At 41.3% G+C, this 18,639-nt stretch overlaps 2 protein-coding genes across 2 annotated transcripts; one reads left to right on the forward strand and one right to left on the reverse strand.

Annotated features, from left to right (window-relative positions):
- Positions 1–2,423: 2,423 nt before the first annotated feature.
- GCK72_000191 (uncharacterized protein) lies at positions 2,424–3,200 on the forward strand (the record flags this gene model as incomplete). The annotated part of the gene is made up of 2 exons (XM_053722325.1): positions 2,424–2,610; positions 2,773–3,200. 2 exons carry the CDS (start codon positions 2,424–2,426, stop codon positions 3,198–3,200), a joined length of 615 nt encoding a protein of 204 aa, XP_053590970.1.
- A 3,359-nt stretch (positions 3,201–6,559) lies between these two features.
- On the reverse strand, positions 6,560–14,116 carry GCK72_000192 (uncharacterized protein; the record flags this gene model as incomplete). The annotated part of the gene is made up of 13 exons (XM_053722326.1): positions 6,560–6,657; positions 6,707–6,817; positions 7,161–7,183; positions 8,065–8,226; positions 8,755–8,923; positions 8,975–9,126; positions 9,174–9,353; positions 9,709–9,852; positions 9,937–10,038; positions 10,555–10,731; positions 11,628–11,710; positions 11,867–11,983; positions 13,493–14,116. The coding sequence occupies 13 exons, from the start codon at positions 14,114–14,116 to the stop codon at positions 6,560–6,562; spliced, it is 2,142 nt and encodes a 713-aa protein (XP_053590971.1).
- Positions 14,117–18,639: the final 4,523 nt, after the last annotated feature.

Here is an 18,639-nt window from a genome sequence, read left to right on the forward strand (position 1 = left end):
CGAAGGAGCGAGGTATGCTGAAAATTCCTGAAAATTCTAAAAAGGCCTATCGATCCCTTAGTAGTTGGATGTGGAGCTAGCCTATGAGAGAGGTGTGCAGAAGCATTCAATTGCGAAGGAGTAGGGCACTTCAACAGGAAAGTAAGCAATAACCTCAATCCTCAGTGACCTGATTCATTGGGTCCTTCATATACTTCACGAAGTGGTGTGAAACCGAGAGTGTCGGACAAGGAGGTAAGGTGCACACGTGTCTGGTGGACAAGGACGACGTGGTAACGTGTGCACTGAGCTGGCAGCAACATCCACAGGCCAGATGTCTATCAGTACCGGTCGTAGAAGGAGTTGAGAAACAGGAAATAAACTGCCACTGAACCATCATTTCTCAATCAATTCTACTTGTTAGGAGGCTGAGGTGTGGCGCGCGGTATATTCGCGAGAATGAACCGGCGTGATGCAAACCACCCACACAATGTCGACAAGCAACCATGGCTCAACATCGAATGGAACAATCGATGACGCAATTCAGTCAGGAGGAGGAAATCAACATGATTCTCCGAGCGACAAGCAATCGATAATTCCGGGAGAAAGGAGCCGTGACCAGCAACATCAACAATTTCAACTCGATGATATCGTTGGATGACTCTAGGAGCTGCATGCACCTACCAGCACTAGAGGAATCCTCGGTGTCCACTTGTTGCAACAAAATTCGGATAACACTTCTGAAAATTCCCTCATTTTCTACAACTTTGGTGTCTTCATCGTAAAACATCATCGCTTCTTCAAGGATCAGCATGATCGGAGTCAACAACAACAAGCCGTACAACATCAAGGCATCCGACGGGTAAGCTGTTTCTTTGATTTCTTCTTGACACACCGAAAAAGTACGTGCTTGCACGGAAAATTTGATGGACTCGGACGACTAGTGAGAAGTCAGAAGGTCAGTTAAAGAGGAAGCAGAGGAACCCACCCCGCCCGGAGCATGTCACTCGGAACAGCATATATTTGGAGCAAAACATACATCCGCTGCAACATATATACGGATTGCTTCACCTTCGCTCAATTCGGGAGACGTTGACGACCGATCACCAGCATAAAGAAGATCAAAACCCCTCGGGAAGCATGTCACTCTTGAAGAAAGCGACGAAGGATTAACAAACTTTCGTCGGACAGAAGCACAAAGGGAAGAGAGATGAGGAGAACTCGGAATGAGCCGAGTAAACGTGTTGACCAGCTCAAGCATACAAAAGCGAAGACGAAGACGAAGAAAGAAAGGAAAAGGAGAGTAAAAGGACGAGATAAGGCGATATCGCTAAGAATCGCAATCGTCGACGTCATCGTTGCATACTGTTTGAAGCTGAAGCTGGACCTGCAATCGTCAGGACTACGTGTGGTGTGACAAGCAACTCGTCAGCCAGGAACGCAATATTTTGCTTGCGTGCTACTTTCCCTCGACTCGTTGGTTCGCGCCGTTTTCTCTCAAAACGACCTGCCGGCGGACAGAGGACGTGTAGCTAGGCGCATGGACGTGTGAACCACACAAAAAAACTAAAACCTAGGTCATATGATTAGATAATAGGTAGTAAGTTTAAATACTCTAGTCACATCGCCCACACTTTAGTGGTGACTAGCCCTAATTTTAAATTAGACTTTGTAGTTCAAGAGGCCTCTTGGCTACTATAGTCTCTTTTAAATTAGGTACTATCCTTGCATCTCCTTGTATCCTGGGGTGAAAGTCCCCACCACAGATTTGTACCCCTACGCTGGTAAGTGGTTTATCAAAATCCAGCAATGCGATAGCGACTTCATTGGTGGATGGAGCCGAGAGGAGGGTGAGGATCAAACTAGCATCCAATAGTCCACGTGCTAACTGTTCTCGGAACAAACATCGTTATCGTTTTCAAGAAGCCAGCGAAAGTTGGTGTCGGAGGTCCACTGGAGCGTACACTCCCCTTCACATCTTGGACGGCGCGGACCGATATCCCAGGGTGGTTGTGAGCCACAAGTCACAACACGGGCGCTTGTACGCAGGCTCGTACGTCCCAGTCTGGGGAGGTCGATAAATATACAGATACGTCCCATCGCCAGGGAGGTCTATAAAGAATTGGTGAATTACGTCCTATTTCTAATGTTTGGGGAGGTCAATAAAGAAGCAAACAGGTATCGTTTAAACAGGTATAGTTTCGCCGTTGTTGTCACCTGCTGTGGGACTGAATAGCACACAGTATCCAAGTAGGGACAAAGCGGTTTTTAACTCACTTGTGTGTAAGGAGGAGAGGAGACTAGCTCCTCGACTCACCGCTAATCTTGCTGAATTTCAGACAATTTTGCGGACTTCAACAGTGATTAAGATACGAGGATGCTGCGTCGGGAGCGGGACACTAGCAAATCGACCAGCACATCGTGATCCTTCGCGGCGAAGGAGTATGACAAGCCGAAGGCAAACTGCAGAGTCAAACCTCCATGATCCTATGAGAAAGGAGCTTGGAATTGACTCAAATGCAGAAGACAAGCACGGATGGTTCGCCAGAAGTGGACACTTTCAGTCAGAAACTGTGGAAAATATGGAGAACGCTCCGGAAGACAAGCAGCTTCATGAGTGGAAGTCAAAGAGTCGGATAAATTCATCGGAATCACTCTGAAAACAAATTCCGATACTCTTCCGTTCAAGTACAAAGATGTGAGCTGACATAGCAGATAGGGAGGAGAAAGCGACGAAGAAGTCAACAGGAGATAAGCACTGGGAGTCACGAGCAAGTATGTTCTCTCTTTGAGAGATAGCCGACACCCTAGCTGTGGTAAAAACACTAGCGAAGGTACGCTCCGACGCCCACACAGCTTCTTCACAAGAACACCACACCGTTCTCGCATCGCTTGCCGTCGTCGTTTGGACATTCAAACCAGAGGACGAGGATTCTTCTCCAGATGCTAAGGAAGCAAAACTCGACAAACATTTCTACTTCAAGGCACATCATTCTTCGTGGCGTGAGACAACGGAGATAGTGTCAAGAAGACAAGCCACATACTCTTGGAAGAGTAAAAAAACTGAAGATTCGGATTATCGATCGGACCTGTCGAACCATACGAAGACGGGAATGATCACCGATAACGAATTCTTCACAATCAAAGACACAGGAAACTGTGCAAGACAAAAGCACCGATCAGGACAAGCAACATCAAACGTCGCTGATTCGGGAAACTGACACAACAGTGCAGAAACAAGCAGATGAAGAACAACTTCAAAGCGATTTGGCTGAAAGCAAGATCTCGAGACACCTACAGCACTGACTAGCCATCTTAAGTAACAACATCGGATGCGCTTCGTCACAACAACATTAGCTGAAGGAAGGTCGAGGACGATTTCTCCAACATCGACAAGCAGTCTACGTCGTCAAAATCTTCATGGCGTCCAACACAAGTCGAGTTGCAAGAAGACAAGTCCAGTCAAGCCAAATCTTTCTCTAGCTTACTGGAGGTTTGGTTGATGATGACGCCTAGTGAGAAAGGCTAATTCTCGCCAAATCGAAAGTAATTGCTGACAAAGATGCTGAAACTCTTCAAGCTGCAGACATCACCACTAGCTGTTCATGCATTACGACTGCAATCAAGTCAACTTCGGCGCCTTCCCAAGATAGTATCCTCAAACTATCCATGTACAAAACATCAAGGAGTCGAAGCCAACACGCAGTCAACAAGCTTCTGTCAAATGAAGTGAGAAGTCTTCTTCTACCGTGTCGGACCAGCAGAGGATGAGAGCAAATTCTTGAAAGAGAGCAGAAGCAAGTCTCTACACGAGCTGATCTTCGTTGATTCGAAACCAATACCGTCGAGAATCTTCTGAAGAAAGGAAATAACTCTTCTTAGATGATTCGGACTAGCTGGAAAAGAAGAAACACTTCTCAAAGAAGAACAGAATATTCTTCAGACAAGCTGATTTTCCTGAGGACAACTCCAAGCATTTCTATTCGGTGAAACAACAATCAGACCACTCGTATGACAAGATGACACCAACTCAGTGCTCGCCAACATGCTAACAGAGAAGGACTTAATACCCCGTGCAAAGTTGGGGTGAAGCAAAGAAGTCATCAATGGTCATCCAACAACCAGCTCATTAAAAGCAAAGTGGACTCTGAAGACGTAAAACAACGTTGACTAGTAACGCGACGAAGCAAAGGACTTTATACCCGATGCAGAAGGACTTCATCCCCGGAGTCGCGATAGACTAGCAACAAAACGAATACAATCTACGAACTATACCGAAAGTTGTCACAGCGAAAAGGATTCTTCAACAAGAAAAGAAGCTCGAAACTCTTCGACGAGGAAGCCAAATCTCCAAGTACAAGCACATCGCAATGGAAAGGAGTCAAGCGGATCGGAATTCACTGGAGGACTTCTATAACGTCATCAGATGTTGAAGGACAACAGTGGATTTGGAGAGTCGACAAGGCAGAAGAAGTTGACAATATTCTTCAAATACGGTCGCAATCGTATTGACCAAAGTCAACACTCAGCGAGAATCATGTCAAGATTCGTCAACTGCGAAAATCCAAGGACCTTCGCGATATAAGTCATCATGTCGACATCAAGCCAGAAGTCTGAAATCGGAAGATGTCAGACAAAGATGAAGAAGCAGCAATTCCGAAAGATTGTCAAGTCAAAGGAATAGCTCATGTCGGAGTATACACCAGAGCTTGGAGTCAAGGAGACAAGCTCAACTGAATTTGAGTGAATCAACATCAACTTGGACACCAGCCAACTCTGACAACTTCTTCATGATGTCATCACAAGCAGATTCGAAATCGTCAGCGTCAGGCAGAAGGAATCAGCCGAAAAGTCAGACAACGACGACAAAGGATTTAAATTCTTGTTTGGGTAAGATATTGAAAGGTAAAAGATTCAGAGCACCGAAAAGAGACGAAAGTCCAACTGAATCCTAGTTTGCAATAGCAGATTAGTTCAGTCTCGGGACCTAAAAGAGATACGGGGTCGAAGCATCTGTGCAAGTCATCCTAACAATTCCATTCAGTTAGAAGCACAGGTGCCTAGATTCTTATGTCCAACTGAAGCTTGCTTCAGTAAGGTATCAGTTGCAGTCGAAAGATTGTAATTGATAAGCTCTGACAAACAAATGTCTAACTTTCTAATAATTTACGTCAAATGTTCAATTATCTTCAGTAATATTCACTCAAGAACCAACGCAAGGATTCAAGACGACAGTCATGGACCAAAGGAGTCTAACGTCTTCATGCAAGAAGGACAAGCAGTCGGAACTCAGCGAATGTTGAGGTTTCGAAAGACAAGGAGAAATCTGCCAGAAGGTTCGAGAGCAATCGAAGGACCAGCTCAGCAGATCAGTCAGTAACACTGGACACCGTCAGGACATTCTTCATTTGTTCAAAGTCCAGAGGTGCTAAACCTACCCATACGTCAGTACAACGACTAGGAGGACAAGCTGAAAGTCTGTCAACGACCAGGAGGACAAGCTGATCGTAGTCAACTACCGAAGCATGTGTTGATATCCAAGCACAAGCGAAGGCTGTCAACAACGATTCAGCAAACCCGGATCGACAGCAGGAAAAGGACCAGGCCCTTCCTCTCAAAAGGTTCAGATCGAAATCTCATCGATCGAAACCAAAAGCCTGAAGAACTTGGTTCTCAAGTTAAAACCTGACAGTGAGAATTCAGGAGTATCTGACAGTGAGAAGTCAGGAAGGGAAGAACCATCCATCTGTGAAGGAGGTTCTGCCCAGGAGAAGCGCATCCATGAAAATGGTTGCCATCCACTACTAACAAGCCAACAATGTCACCAACTCACCATCACGTCATCAACATCTACAAGCCAACAAAGTCAAAGGACGCCAACAGGAGTCAAAGACCAAGACAAGCAAGTGAGGAAGTCACAACTCAAAGGAGGATGAGATGTCACCGCAGAGGATCGACGTCTGGAATGGTGTACAACTACTTTCCCATCATGTCAATCTGGAAAAGTAGTTCATTCTACCCCCCCAGTGTCGCGTCCCTAGCTCCATCATATTACGCTAGTGACACGACTCATAGGGACACGGTCATCAATTCACCCAAACAAGCTCATTTCGGAACAACAACAACTCCAATTCAAACTACCGCCAATGTTGTCTCTGCGTCTCCATCGCCGAAGCACTCTCTCGACGCAGCGACACACATGAAACGGATGCGACAGTAATCTGAGCGGGTCTCGCCACGCGCTCTCTGCGCTCTCTGCGTCTCTCATTATCATCCCCTCTCGCCCTTTCTCACCTTTAACCCTCACTTCTTCCTTTTGTGGCCGCCGCGAGCGGGGTTCTACGGAACACTGCTCAACTTACATTGTAACCCTTGACCGTTGACTAGCCATCAATAAAGATGTCAATTGAATCACTTGTTACTGTTGTCTAACTAGCAAAGCATTCAAAGGTCTACAAAGCGCTCTCCGGATTCCGGGAGTGACACTAAGTGCCAAAAACGAGAATCCTCAGAGCTTAAAATTGTAAAATGAGACTTTTTTTTTTTTTTTAGTTTTAGAGATATCCACCTTCAAAATGTATCATTTACAAACCTGCACAATCGCCGCTGCTGCCATATGCCCTTCATATTGCTCCGGGAGTATAATTGCAGAGGCTCCGAGGGCTAAGCAATTGCAAACTGAAAAATTCAACGTGTAGATCAAAAATTTTGAAATAGCAATACTCACTTTCCTGTTTAATTCTCCACAACGGTTTAGTTTCATATGGAATGACTTGAACGCGGAAATCCACGAATTCCAGAACAGGGTTTATTTCGTCGATGAGGTTGGCGGGCACCGCTGAAACAAAATAAGAGTTTGGTTAGATATTCTGGTAGATCAAATCTAGATCTCTATTTTTGCAGTTGACAACTTTTTGATAGCTCCGCCCACTTTTGAGATATGCGCCTTTAAACATTTTCCTCCTGTTTTTGCGCGCGTTCTTTAAAGACGCATATCTCAAAAGTGGGCGGAGCAATCTGAAAACTGTCAACTATAAAAATGTAGACCTATTTTTGATCTACCTAGTCAATATAATTTTTTAAATATTTGTCCGACAAGAGGTCCCGTGGGAACCTTTCAAAGTTGATCAATTTCTACAACTTTCACTTTTTAGAAAGATTTTGTCCCTATATTTTCTTACCTATCTTATAACCGGATACGTAACTGAAAATAAGGAAAAAAATCAATAAAAATAACCTCAGCGCAGCCATAAATGGACAAAAAGAATACTACGGAGCTAAGCCCCCACTCCAGGAAAATATGTCACTACCAATTAGCGCAGTGCTAATTAGTGGCAATTAGTGAGCACTAACAAAAATTTAGAGCCCATTAGAAGAAAAACAAAGATGAAAGACGCAGAGAAGTGAGACATTCTAGCTTCTCTGCGCTCTCTCCCCCTCCCTATCTTTAGGTACCTTTCTATAAATGCGCATATCTCAAAAGTGGGCGGAGCTATCTGAAAATTGTCAACCACAAAAATGTAGCCCTAACTTTGATCTACATAACTATTATAAATATTACCGGCTTTCATCCATTAATTCCGTAGTTACGACTCGTCAAAGTTTGTCTGTCCCAAAAAAAGGGAAAAAATAAATAAATGCATTTTTATTATTTCGTCAAAAGCAAAAAATAATACAATATAGAATTTTATCCGGGGTACAAATTATTCAATTATACGGTGGGCTCAAAATTTTGGCAAGCTGCGAAAAAAACTGGTTGGGGAGCAAAGGAAACAAGCTGTCTCATAAATCTTCTATACGAATGGATAGAAGGGGGCGGGGCTTCTTAAAAAGGGGCGTAACCGGGGGGCGGGGGGCTATGTAAGGAAATCTGAGTATCTTCGTGGTGGGGGGAAATGCATAGGCGTAAGCCTAGGGGGAAACGGGAGAGGATTGACTAGAAGCATTGGAATAATTAAAGTTTTTGTTCAAAAATTAGCTCAAAAAATAAAAAAATACAGAAAAAAGTTTCACTGAAACAGCAAATGCTCAATGGGCACCACGCCATTATTGATTTTACTCGTCGATGACGTCATCCGGACGCACCGCGCAAGTCCGCCACGTGTCGACAGTACACGCACCTTTTCTCCGTCCGATAGGGAGAAATTGGCGAGTTGGTAGGCGCCCATGACAGAAGCCACGCGGATTCGTGACGAGGAGGATGGGGTTCGTGGAGTGGAGGTGGTTGAGCTGATGGCGCTGGTGCGGCTGAAAAATTCAATTTTCGAATCAAAATTATTCGAAAAAACCGGTAAAAATCACCTATATCCAAAAATAAACCTACCATCATACTCCTTACAAAAAGCAAAAAATATTCGCACTCGGTGGGAATCGAACCCCGGATGCAAGATTACCGGCCAGACTCCTTACCAGGTAGGCTATAGGGGCAAGGAGGCGGCGCGGCGGCGAGGACGGTGATAAGCCGCGCGCCGCGCGTCTCCGCCTCCGCCACCACACCATTCCTGTTGTTGCCCTCATAGTCTACCTGGTAAGCAGTCTGGCCACCAAACTGAGCAACCGGGGTTCAATTTTTTCTCCCTGCCATTATTTTTTGCATTTTGTAACGATTACGGTGGTACACTTTGTTTTGAATTTGGACCACTCTAAGTGCCAAAAACGAGAATCCTCAGGTCTTGAAATTGTAAAAATCGTAATTTTCCAGCATGCACCCATCAATCTGGGCTCAAAAAACTTGAAAAATCTGGCTCTGATACGCGACGCGACCGCAACGCTCACCTCGTCGACAGTGGTATCCTCGATCTTCTCGACGGCGCAGTCGCCAATCTCGCGGGCACCGAAGAGCTCTTCGGTACCCTAGAGTCCGACGCTATCCTCGAAGCTCCGCCCCATTGTTGCATGGATTTTGTGTAGGTGTTAGTCATCGAGTCGCTGCGTGCTTCGATTACTGTAACATTATTTTTCTTTTTATTTTTAAGTTTTAGGATTTTAAGGGTACCTGGCAATAGTGACAAACTATCGACCATTCTCCACAAGAGGGTACGGTACTCTGCGCTAGCGGATAGTAAGAATGAGTTATCCGAGTATAAAGTTTTGAGCACTTTCTCCTTGAGCACAATGTAGCACAACCAGCAGTCCAGCGAGTTTTCTCTGAAAATCGATAAAAATTTTCGAAATTTTTTTGGCATAGTATTTACCTGATAAGCTCCTCAAAGAAGATTTCCACTTTGACGTTATCAGTCTTTGAGCATTCCTCCAACTGCTTAACAATCGAATGCACGTCTTTCGTGGCGGGACCTTTCGACGTGACCGTTCGGATCATAGTCCACGCGGAGACTCCTTCAAGGAGACCGTCTTCGATAAGGCATCGCATGGCGCTGAAAATTTTCAAATAAGATTTAAAAAAAGGTTTTTTTAAGGTTTAGTGTTTATTGGTACCATAGCCTTAGGCTAAGGCTTAAGAATGTTTAGTACCGTTATTTTAGGCTTAGGCCTGTTTCATTGGTACAGCAACCTCCGGCTTGAGCTTAAGCATAAACAGTAGTAGTACAGTGACTTTAGGCTTAGGCTTAAGTTTTTTTTTCAGTACGCGCCAACATTAGGCTTTGGCTCACTTAGGGCTTAGGTTTCATTGATACAGCAACCGAGGCTTTAATCAGTATACTGTAACTTTAGGTTTAGGTTTAAACATGTTTAGTACCGTAACCTTAGGCTTGAGTTACCCAAACTCACATCACAAGTAGATCACTTCCGTCACCGCGCGAAATCGTGGCGACCCCTTCGACGACATTCTCCACCAGTGTCCGTTTCGCCGCGTAAATCGGCAAACCCACAATTGAGAGCTCCTTTGCGCGCAATTGATGACGGGTTGTTGAGCTGGAAAGAAAAAGAGATTGATGAATGGGGGGATTTACGTCTTCTCTTTTTTGGTGGGAATTTAAAAAAAAAACGATTACTCACGTCGTTGGAGCAAACGAGAAATTGGTGTCGGTCGGGTTGGCGGCACAATCGCATAGGACTGTCTTGGTTTGTGCGGTTTGAGCCCAGATTGGTGGGTGTATCCTGGAAAATTCTCATTTTTCTCATTTTAACAATTTCAGTCAACTCGGATTTGCTGTTTTTGGCACGTAGAGTGGTCCAAATTCCAAACGAATTGTACCACCGTTATCGTTACAAAATGCAAAAAATAATGGCAGGGAGAAAAAGTTGAACCCCGGTTGCTCAGTTTGGTGACCAGACTCCTTACCAGGTAGGCTATAAGGGCAACGCCAGGAACGGTGTGGTGGCGGCGGCGGTGGCGCGCGGCGCGCTGTTTATGACCGCCCTCGCCGCCGCGCCGACTCCACGCCTATTTGGAGTACCTGGTAAGGAGTCTGACCAGTAATCTGGCATCCGGGGTTCGATTCCCCCCGAGTGCGAATATTTTTTGCTTTTTGTAACGGGTACAGTGGTAGGTCTGGTTTTGCTCCTAGACACAATTTTTTGGTGTTTTTTTTATTTTTTGTTAGTTATACTACATGCTACAAAGCTTACGAGCGAACCAACTGTCTTAAGGTAATAAAAATCGACTCGACTCACCTCCGTCTCACTCGATAGCATGTACGACACGCCTCGTTAGCCGACGCTGAAATTCCGGGTGCTCGGCGATCGATGCAATTGGATAGAACGTTCGATGATTGGCTATGGGGTTTGGAGATTGACGATGTGAGGAGTTGGGTGTTACTTTTGAAAAATGAGCAAGCTTCTGCGACGTGTCTGGAAAAAGGTTAACATCAAGAATTTTAAAACTTTGAAGATTTCTATCGACGTTATTTGTAGTCCAATTTTTGAAAAATTAGATTGGTTGTGTAGAGCACAGTCAGGGCTACATTTTTGTAGTTGACAACTTTTTGATAGCTATTCACGCTTTTGAGATACGCGTCTTCAAAAATTGCGTCTTGAGAATGGGCGAGAGAGCGTGCGAAACGAGGAGGGTGTCTCGTTTCTCTGCGTCTCTCCCTCTCTCTCTCTTGAGTGGTTCTCCAGGTATCAATCTTTTAAGACGCATATCTCGGTGGGGTGGAGAGCTATCAAAAAGTTGTTAATCACAAAAATGTAGCCCTGAGTGTGATCTACAAAACTATTGTAAATGTAAAGCGGTGGTATTTCAAATAAAAAAGTTACAATACTGCAAAGTTTGTTGTTTTTTCGAAAGTATTTTAATCATATGCATCTTTAAAAACTCATATCTCAAGAGGGTGAAGAGATAGGAAAAAATAGTCAACTACAAAAATGTAGGGCTAATTCTTATCTACAAAATTAATGTTAATTCGAAAAAATACCATTTCAAATTACAAAGTTACAATTGTTCGAAACTTGTCAATTCTTTTATTTGCGTTTTTTTTCTCAAATCGATTTTTTCCAATTTCCCTCAAACTTTCTCAATCTAGTTTACTCATCTTCCTTCCAATTTCCGTTCCCCACCAAAAAAAGCGGCGAAAAGTTCTCCGCGCGCATCTGTTCCCCCAATCTTCCCATCCATCTTTCCTCTTAGGAAATTTTGTCTGGCGTCTCCTCGATTTCCATTCTATTTCCTATTTTCTACGCTTAACAAAGAAAAGAAAAGGGCGCGAGAAAATAATCTCGTGAATGCGAAGAAAGAAAAGACTCACTTGGGCAGAAGCACTGAGAGCGATTGCCAATCTTCAATGTGGCTTGGTCCACTGCATCCAAGTCCTGAGTCCGGCGAGTCTTCCTGTAAAAAATGAGTCTGGCGTTCCTTGGATCGCGTTTTCAAGTTTTCAGAGTCTCAAACTCACATAACATTCAAGCTAAGGGTGTTCTGAGCCCCGGTCGAAAAAAATTCCAAAAAAAAATTTCAAAAAAAAAACATTTTTTCGGCGTCCCTTACCTGGAAAAAGAGGGGAAAATCATTGGTAGAGGTGATTGATGGCAGGGGTTCTCCTTTTTGGGTTTTGATGATGGCGTCACGGAATGACGCTGTGAACGACTCGCATAGGGATGGCATCTGCAACAATAACATTTTTTGAAAAAATGAAAAATTTTGAAAATTTTGATAAGGCTTATGACCCTGTGGCTTAAGAAACCAAAATTTTTGAAAATTATGAAAATTTAGGTATCTAAGCTTCCTAATCACTTGTAACCTACAGTACACCTGAGTATTTGACCTGGGCCTGTGGCCTAGAATTTCAAAAATTGGATTTCTAGGCTCTTTAAGTATTTTTAAAACTATGTACGCCTATTTAAGGCCGCAAGATCCCGACCTATTATTTTTTTTTAGTTTAACAATTAATGCCTGTTTGCCCCTGTGACCTAGAAACCACAATTTTTCAAAAACTCGAATAAAAAACCAATTGCCGTCAATCAATAAAAGTGAATGGCTATTCACTAAATGATAAGCGGCGGAACGACGGGTAAAAAGAAGAAACATTTGACAGGGAGGTGAGGGGATAAGAAGGAAAGAAGAAGACGATATAAAAATTGTTGTCTTCTTTTTTCTTGTGTGGCAAAAATGGATTGGATTATCTTTTCTTGGAGGCCTAACTTTTCAAAATCTCAAAAAAATTTGGTAAGTTCTGCCAAAAATTATGATAAAGGTGGCCTAAGATCCCAAAATCATTGAAAACTTTGAAAATTTAATCACTTGTAACCTACAGTACACAGAAGGGTATCCGGCCTAGATTCCCAAAAATTGTATTCCTAGGCCTCTTGAGCAATTAGAACCTACAGTACACTTAAGCTTATCTGCATGACTCATAACGTAATCCCCTAGATGTCTTCAATATTCTGAATGGATTTCGTAATCGGTTCTCTCTTTTTTCATGTTTTCCCTAGTGGCGTAATAAAAACTTTGAAAAAAAATTATTTTTCTAGAAAACTTGTTTGAATTTAAAAAATGGTTTTTTTTGCGAAAACAAAAAAGACCGTTGACTAGAATATACTAACTCCAGATTACCTGACCAACCATCACTAATCTTAATACTTTTCTTATAAATACAGTTTTTTTCGTTTAAATAAAAAATTATGAATTTTATAGTGAAAAGAGAAATGTTTTGGGCCATTAGAAAAAATTTTAAAGAAAAATTTAAATATTTTGGTAGGTATAAAAATTGATTGGTAAATTCTAACAAAAATTGAAATTTTTTGGTAAAAACTTTTTAAAACTGATTTTTGCAGGTTTTTAAGGAATATATTTAAGGAAAAAAAGGGAAAATTTCAGAAAATACATTTTGCAAAAAAAAACTTCATTTTTGCGACTCTGTTTTGAAGGCGCATATCTCAAAAGCGTGAATTGCTATCAAAAAGTTGTCAACTACAAAAATGTAGTCCTGAATATGATCTACACCAAAATTATAAATTTACATAAATAACATTTTAAATAAAAAAGTTACACTCGTTTAAAATAAGTTATTTCCCCTAAATGTTGAAACTTTGGATAACTTTAAAGGCACATTTCTCGAAAGCCAAGGGTGCTATTTTTTGCAGAAAAAAATGTTGCCAAAACCCTAAAACCAACCTCATGATGCATTGCCAAAAACTCCAACTTGGGCGCCGGCTTCCCCTTCTTCTCCTCCACCAACTCCGCCGGCAACGATTCCGCCGCATTCTTCTCCAGAATATCCGCAAATGTCCGTTTCTGACCTCCCGATGAGCAGCGTCTAGCGGAATCCCTGCGCCAGCGATCTTTCCGTATAATTTCCTCGTTCGCTTCACGTATCTCATTGTCATTGACATCAACGAAACGAGAAGTATCCGACACAAAGTTGGCAATCAGGGAGTTGGGGCGGGGGTTCGAATTTATTGACTCCAACTTCTTATTATTCCAAACATCCGGCGCACTAGCGGTCCGCTCATCCAACGGTTCCGAACTTCTGATTCTTCCCCACGTCGTCAGATTCTCATTAATCCCACTCTGCCAGTGTCCGGAGTCGGCGAACGCCAGTTGGAAATCCTCTTTCTTCATTTGACACCGTTCTCGAAACTGCGTGGAATCCAGTGAATCCGTGGAGACCGATGGGTCGACGGACTCAAAAAGCATAGAATCCTCACCACAGAAATTGAGTGCCGCGATTCGCGCATCAATGTCATCCGGCCATTGATCGTCGTCGGGCATCATATGGAGCTCGCATAGTTCCACCATAACGAGTTGCTCCTGAGCTTAGTTGCTCCTGTGGAGAGCAGAATATTCCAGAAGTAGTAGAACTCAAAATAAAAGTGTAGGCTAAGCACAAACACGCGTCGCCTCTGTGGCGCACGCCGATCGATGAATTTGCGTCTCTAGCCCGTCGAGAGTGAGAGACTCCCAGAGAAAGAGAGAAAAGAGTAGAGTGTCTGTCAGCTGGCGTTGTGTTCACTCTCTCTTCGGGTGTCTCACGTCGTCTGCGTCTCTTCTCTCTCTGATACCTCCTGCAACACAAAACGTTGTATACTCTTGAGGCCGCCTTAGATTTTGGCGGGGATTGAAAAAAGGGAGGGGGGTGAGAAAAGAAAAAGAAAAAGAGAGAGAAGATGTACTTGTGCATGAATGATGATTGGCTAGCATTAGGCTCCGGCAGAGACGGAGCATCGTATTACTGTTATGTAAGAAGAAGAAAACAAAAGGAGGGAGTAATATGATATGGACTGGTAGGACAGGGGGACGACGTCTTACTAGTTGTAAATAAAAAGATGAAGATGAAAACATAAATGTTACTGAAATTTTGTTGGAAGGTTCTAGAACATGTGAAAATTCCTGGAATTGAACATTTTTAATCGGGTTTGACGGATTAAGTGGGAGCTGATCAAAAAATGTTTTAAACATTTCCGATGTTTTCATCCGAAAATAGGTTTAAGCTACTTTCTAGAGATTTTTATATGAACAAATCAAGAAAAAATGTGTGAATGCTTGAAAAATCAACTTTTTTAAAAACATTCAAATAGTTCTCTTATAACTTTCAGAGATTTTGATAAAAATCGAAAAGTTTGAACATTTTTTTGAATTTTCTTTCAAAATGTGAAATTTTCGTATTTCCTGTTGATGGCAACTTACTCCATTAGATTTTACACTTATTGAAGCATAAATTTGTAAAAAAGTTTTTTAAAAATTCAAAATCAGAACAATTAAAACTTTCGAATTCCCCGGTATCCGATTCTCCAAAAATGAAAAGTTCCTATTGTTTCAAATATATATTTTTCAGATAGATCAAATCTAGATCTTCATTTTTGTAGTTGACAACTTTTTGATAGCACCGCCCACTTTTGAGATATGCGTCTTTGAAGAAAGAGCGTTCTATCCTCCCCCTTTTTATCCTGGTTCACGTTCTTTAAAGGCGCATATCTCAAAAGTGGGCGGTGCTATCAAAAAGTTGTCAACTACAAAAATGAAGATCTAGACTAGATATCTATAACATACTAAACATTTAAGAAAATAAATCATATTTGAGTTATATTTGGGAGAAGTTACAAGACATTAAAGTTAAGGTCAACGAAAATAACATAGTGTTGACTTGTAATAGCTTAGAAAAACACTTTTTTGAAATTCTAGTGACCAGGTAGCCCAAAACTTCAAAAACACTGGAACACTAGTCCACAACTCTTCCGTCACGCTAAGCCCCGCCCATCTCATTCTTTTCAACATGAAATATTTATGACCGACAGCGTCTCGGGTGGAAGAAATGGGGGACTAATGGATTGTGGGGGTGGCTCATAAACTTAATACATGTGCAGTTAATACTTTTATTATACTAAAATAAAAATAAATGTACTATACCCAAGACATAAAAGTTTTACGGGTCGTAGTTAAAGAACATATACAGTACCGCTCAAAAGTATATTAAGTTTTAGTTTTTTTCAGTTGAAAACGGCAAACTTTGAGATTGTGTCATGGTAATACTTATTGTCCCATCAAGTGGATTTTTAATGGATCGTACAGATCAAAGGTAGCGCTCTATTTTTATAGTTGACAACTTTTTTGTACTGACACTCCCTAGAGAGTTATGGTCATTTTAAGACAACCGCACTATTTTGCACTGAAATGAGTCGATTTGAGGGAGTAATTACTTATATATGTAACTTGCTAGGGAGTGTCCGTACAAAAAAGTTATCAACCACAAAAATGGGGCTCTACCTTTGATTTGTATGATCCATTAAAAATCTACTTAATGGGACAATAAGTATTACCATGACACAATCTCAAAGTCAAACCTTTTCAACTGAAAAAAACCAAAAGTTAATATACTTTTGAGCGGTACTGTACATAACTTAAAATTTTTGACTACAGTAACACCTACTTTAATCAAAAATCACAAGCCACTCTTCCGAACATTGTCTTATTCGAATTCCCAAGTGTACATTAGTTACTTTCTACCAAAAAGCTACACGTTTTGTGTCTCATTGTTTCCCCGAAGGAGGGGGACACTTAAGATCTCCCATACTACTTGACACGAATGATATGAGCAATGAGGGAAAAGAGAATGTGAGGAGGAGAGCATTTATTTGAGTGTTGGGTCTGACGTGGCAGAGCAATCCATCATAATTGTTCAGAAAATTATAAGAATTATGATTGATTAGGCGTAAAATTTTATAGGAAGAGGATGAAATTAAGATTAATTTGGCGCGGTGGTCAAATTGGTTGTTGAGAACTCGGGGGCGCCTGTGGCGCGGTATCATAGGTTTTGGTAAAATTTGGAAAAATTTTGCATAAAATATATGTTAAAACTGATAAAATTGCTGAAAAGTGAAAAAAAGTAACACATAACGCATGAAGTACAAGGCATGAGGGGTCCTAGCGCCTTATCTCCTAAACCAACTGTCTAGCTCTAGATTTTTTATATTATTCTTATAAAGCATGTCTTAATTAGTGTATCCTCAAATTTTCAGTCATTTTTAATTGCTACTTCTGAAGAAACAACTTTTCAACTACTGGAAACCATATTTTTCTAATTTTTTTCAGTCTACAACTTTGACACACTACAACTTCAAAACTAACCGTCTAACTCGAATTTTTTGTAAAATTCTTACTAAACATATCTTAATTAGTTACTCCACAAATTTTCAGCATTTTTGGCACACTAAATTTCGAGAAATTGCAGTTACAATGAGGAAAACAGCGTTGCTCTTGAAAAAAACCCCATACTTTGTGTTTGACCGTCTTTTTCTCCAAAACCAGTAATTCGATTTCAAATCTTTTGTAATATTCTTATAAAACATGTCTGAATTAGTGTATCCTCAAATTTTCAGCAATTTTGACAAACACATTCTCGAGAAATCGGAGTTACAGGACGATAGCTGCGGATTTAGGCGATTTCAAAAGACGTCAGCTGAGCAAACAGCGTAAAAGAGCCGATAAAGCGAAGAAAAGGGGAAAGAGAATGCGTTCAGATGCGAAATAGAAGACGTTAGGCAAATCGAATTACTCGCGAGGGGAAAGATTTTCAATTAAGTGAGAAAGGGAGCACACACTTGACGGATTCGGAAATCTTTCATTAAATTTGTGTGGCCTAGCTTTCTAAGAATAAGATAAAGTTCGGTCATGGAGGTCAGAAACCAAAAAAAAAACCTCAAAAAGCCAGCAGCCGGAAAATGCATAAAAATGCATAAAAATGCATAAAACCACTTTCAAAAAAAAAAGAGAAAAGGAAAAAGAAGAAGATGGCGGGAAGCTATGACGTAATAAGCGGACCCTCAGGGCTATACTAAACTAAAAATTGAGGGTTTTTGAATAAAAAATTAATAAAAAATTCACAAAAAAGCGTTCTCCTTTGCCTAGGGGCGGTCTACAAGCATGGTGGCCTAGAAACCCGCGCAGCTAAGAATAGTTAGTCTTACTGTAGCTGGGATTTCTGAAGAATGTGTCGGTAAAAATTGCTGAAATTTTGAGGGTGTCACTGAATAAGACATGCTTAGTAAGAATATTACAAAAAAATTTAGAGCTAGACGGTTAGTTTTGAAGTTGTAGTGTGTCAAAGGGAAAATATTCAAAAATAAGGGTTTTCAGGAGTTGAAAGGTCGTTTCTCCAGAAGTAGCATTTGGAAATGACTGAAAATTTGAGGATACACAAATTGAGACATGCTTTATAAGAATATTACAAAAAATTTGAAGTTGAATTATTAGTTTTGGAGAAGAAGTCGGTCAAACACAAACTATGGGATGTTTTCAAGAGAAACGCCGCTTTCCCTACTGTAACTGCGATTTCTCGAGATTGGGTGCGCCAAAAATGCTGAAAATTTGTGGAGTAACTACTTAAGATATATTTAGTAAGAATTTCACAAAAAATTTAGAGCTAGACGGTGAGATTTGAAGTTGTGGTGTGTCAAAGGGAAAATATCCAAAAATAAGGGTTTTCAGGAGTCTCTGCAGAATTAGTAATTGGAAATGACTGAAAATTTGAGGATACACTAATTGAGGCATGTTTAATAAGAATATGACAAAAAATTTGGAGTTAGACGGTTGGTTTTCGGAGATATTTAGTCTGAAAGTGAGAACAATTGAAAAATACTGAAAATGTAGTAATTATGTTCCATTTTTTACTGGAGGGACTACTAAAAACTGCCTGCAATAAAAGAATGTGGAACAGTTTTGCGTTCAACAAGTTATTGAAGCACTCGATGACCTAGAAACTCACATTTTAAAATTTTAGGCTCCTAAGGACTTTAGAAGACAGAAAAATTAAAATATTTCCAAAA

This window comes from Caenorhabditis remanei, chromosome I (genome assembly GCF_010183535.1).
Source record: "Caenorhabditis remanei strain PX506 chromosome I, whole genome shotgun sequence".
In the NCBI taxonomy this organism is placed as follows: Eukaryota; Metazoa; Nematoda; class Chromadorea; order Rhabditida; family Rhabditidae; genus Caenorhabditis; species Caenorhabditis remanei.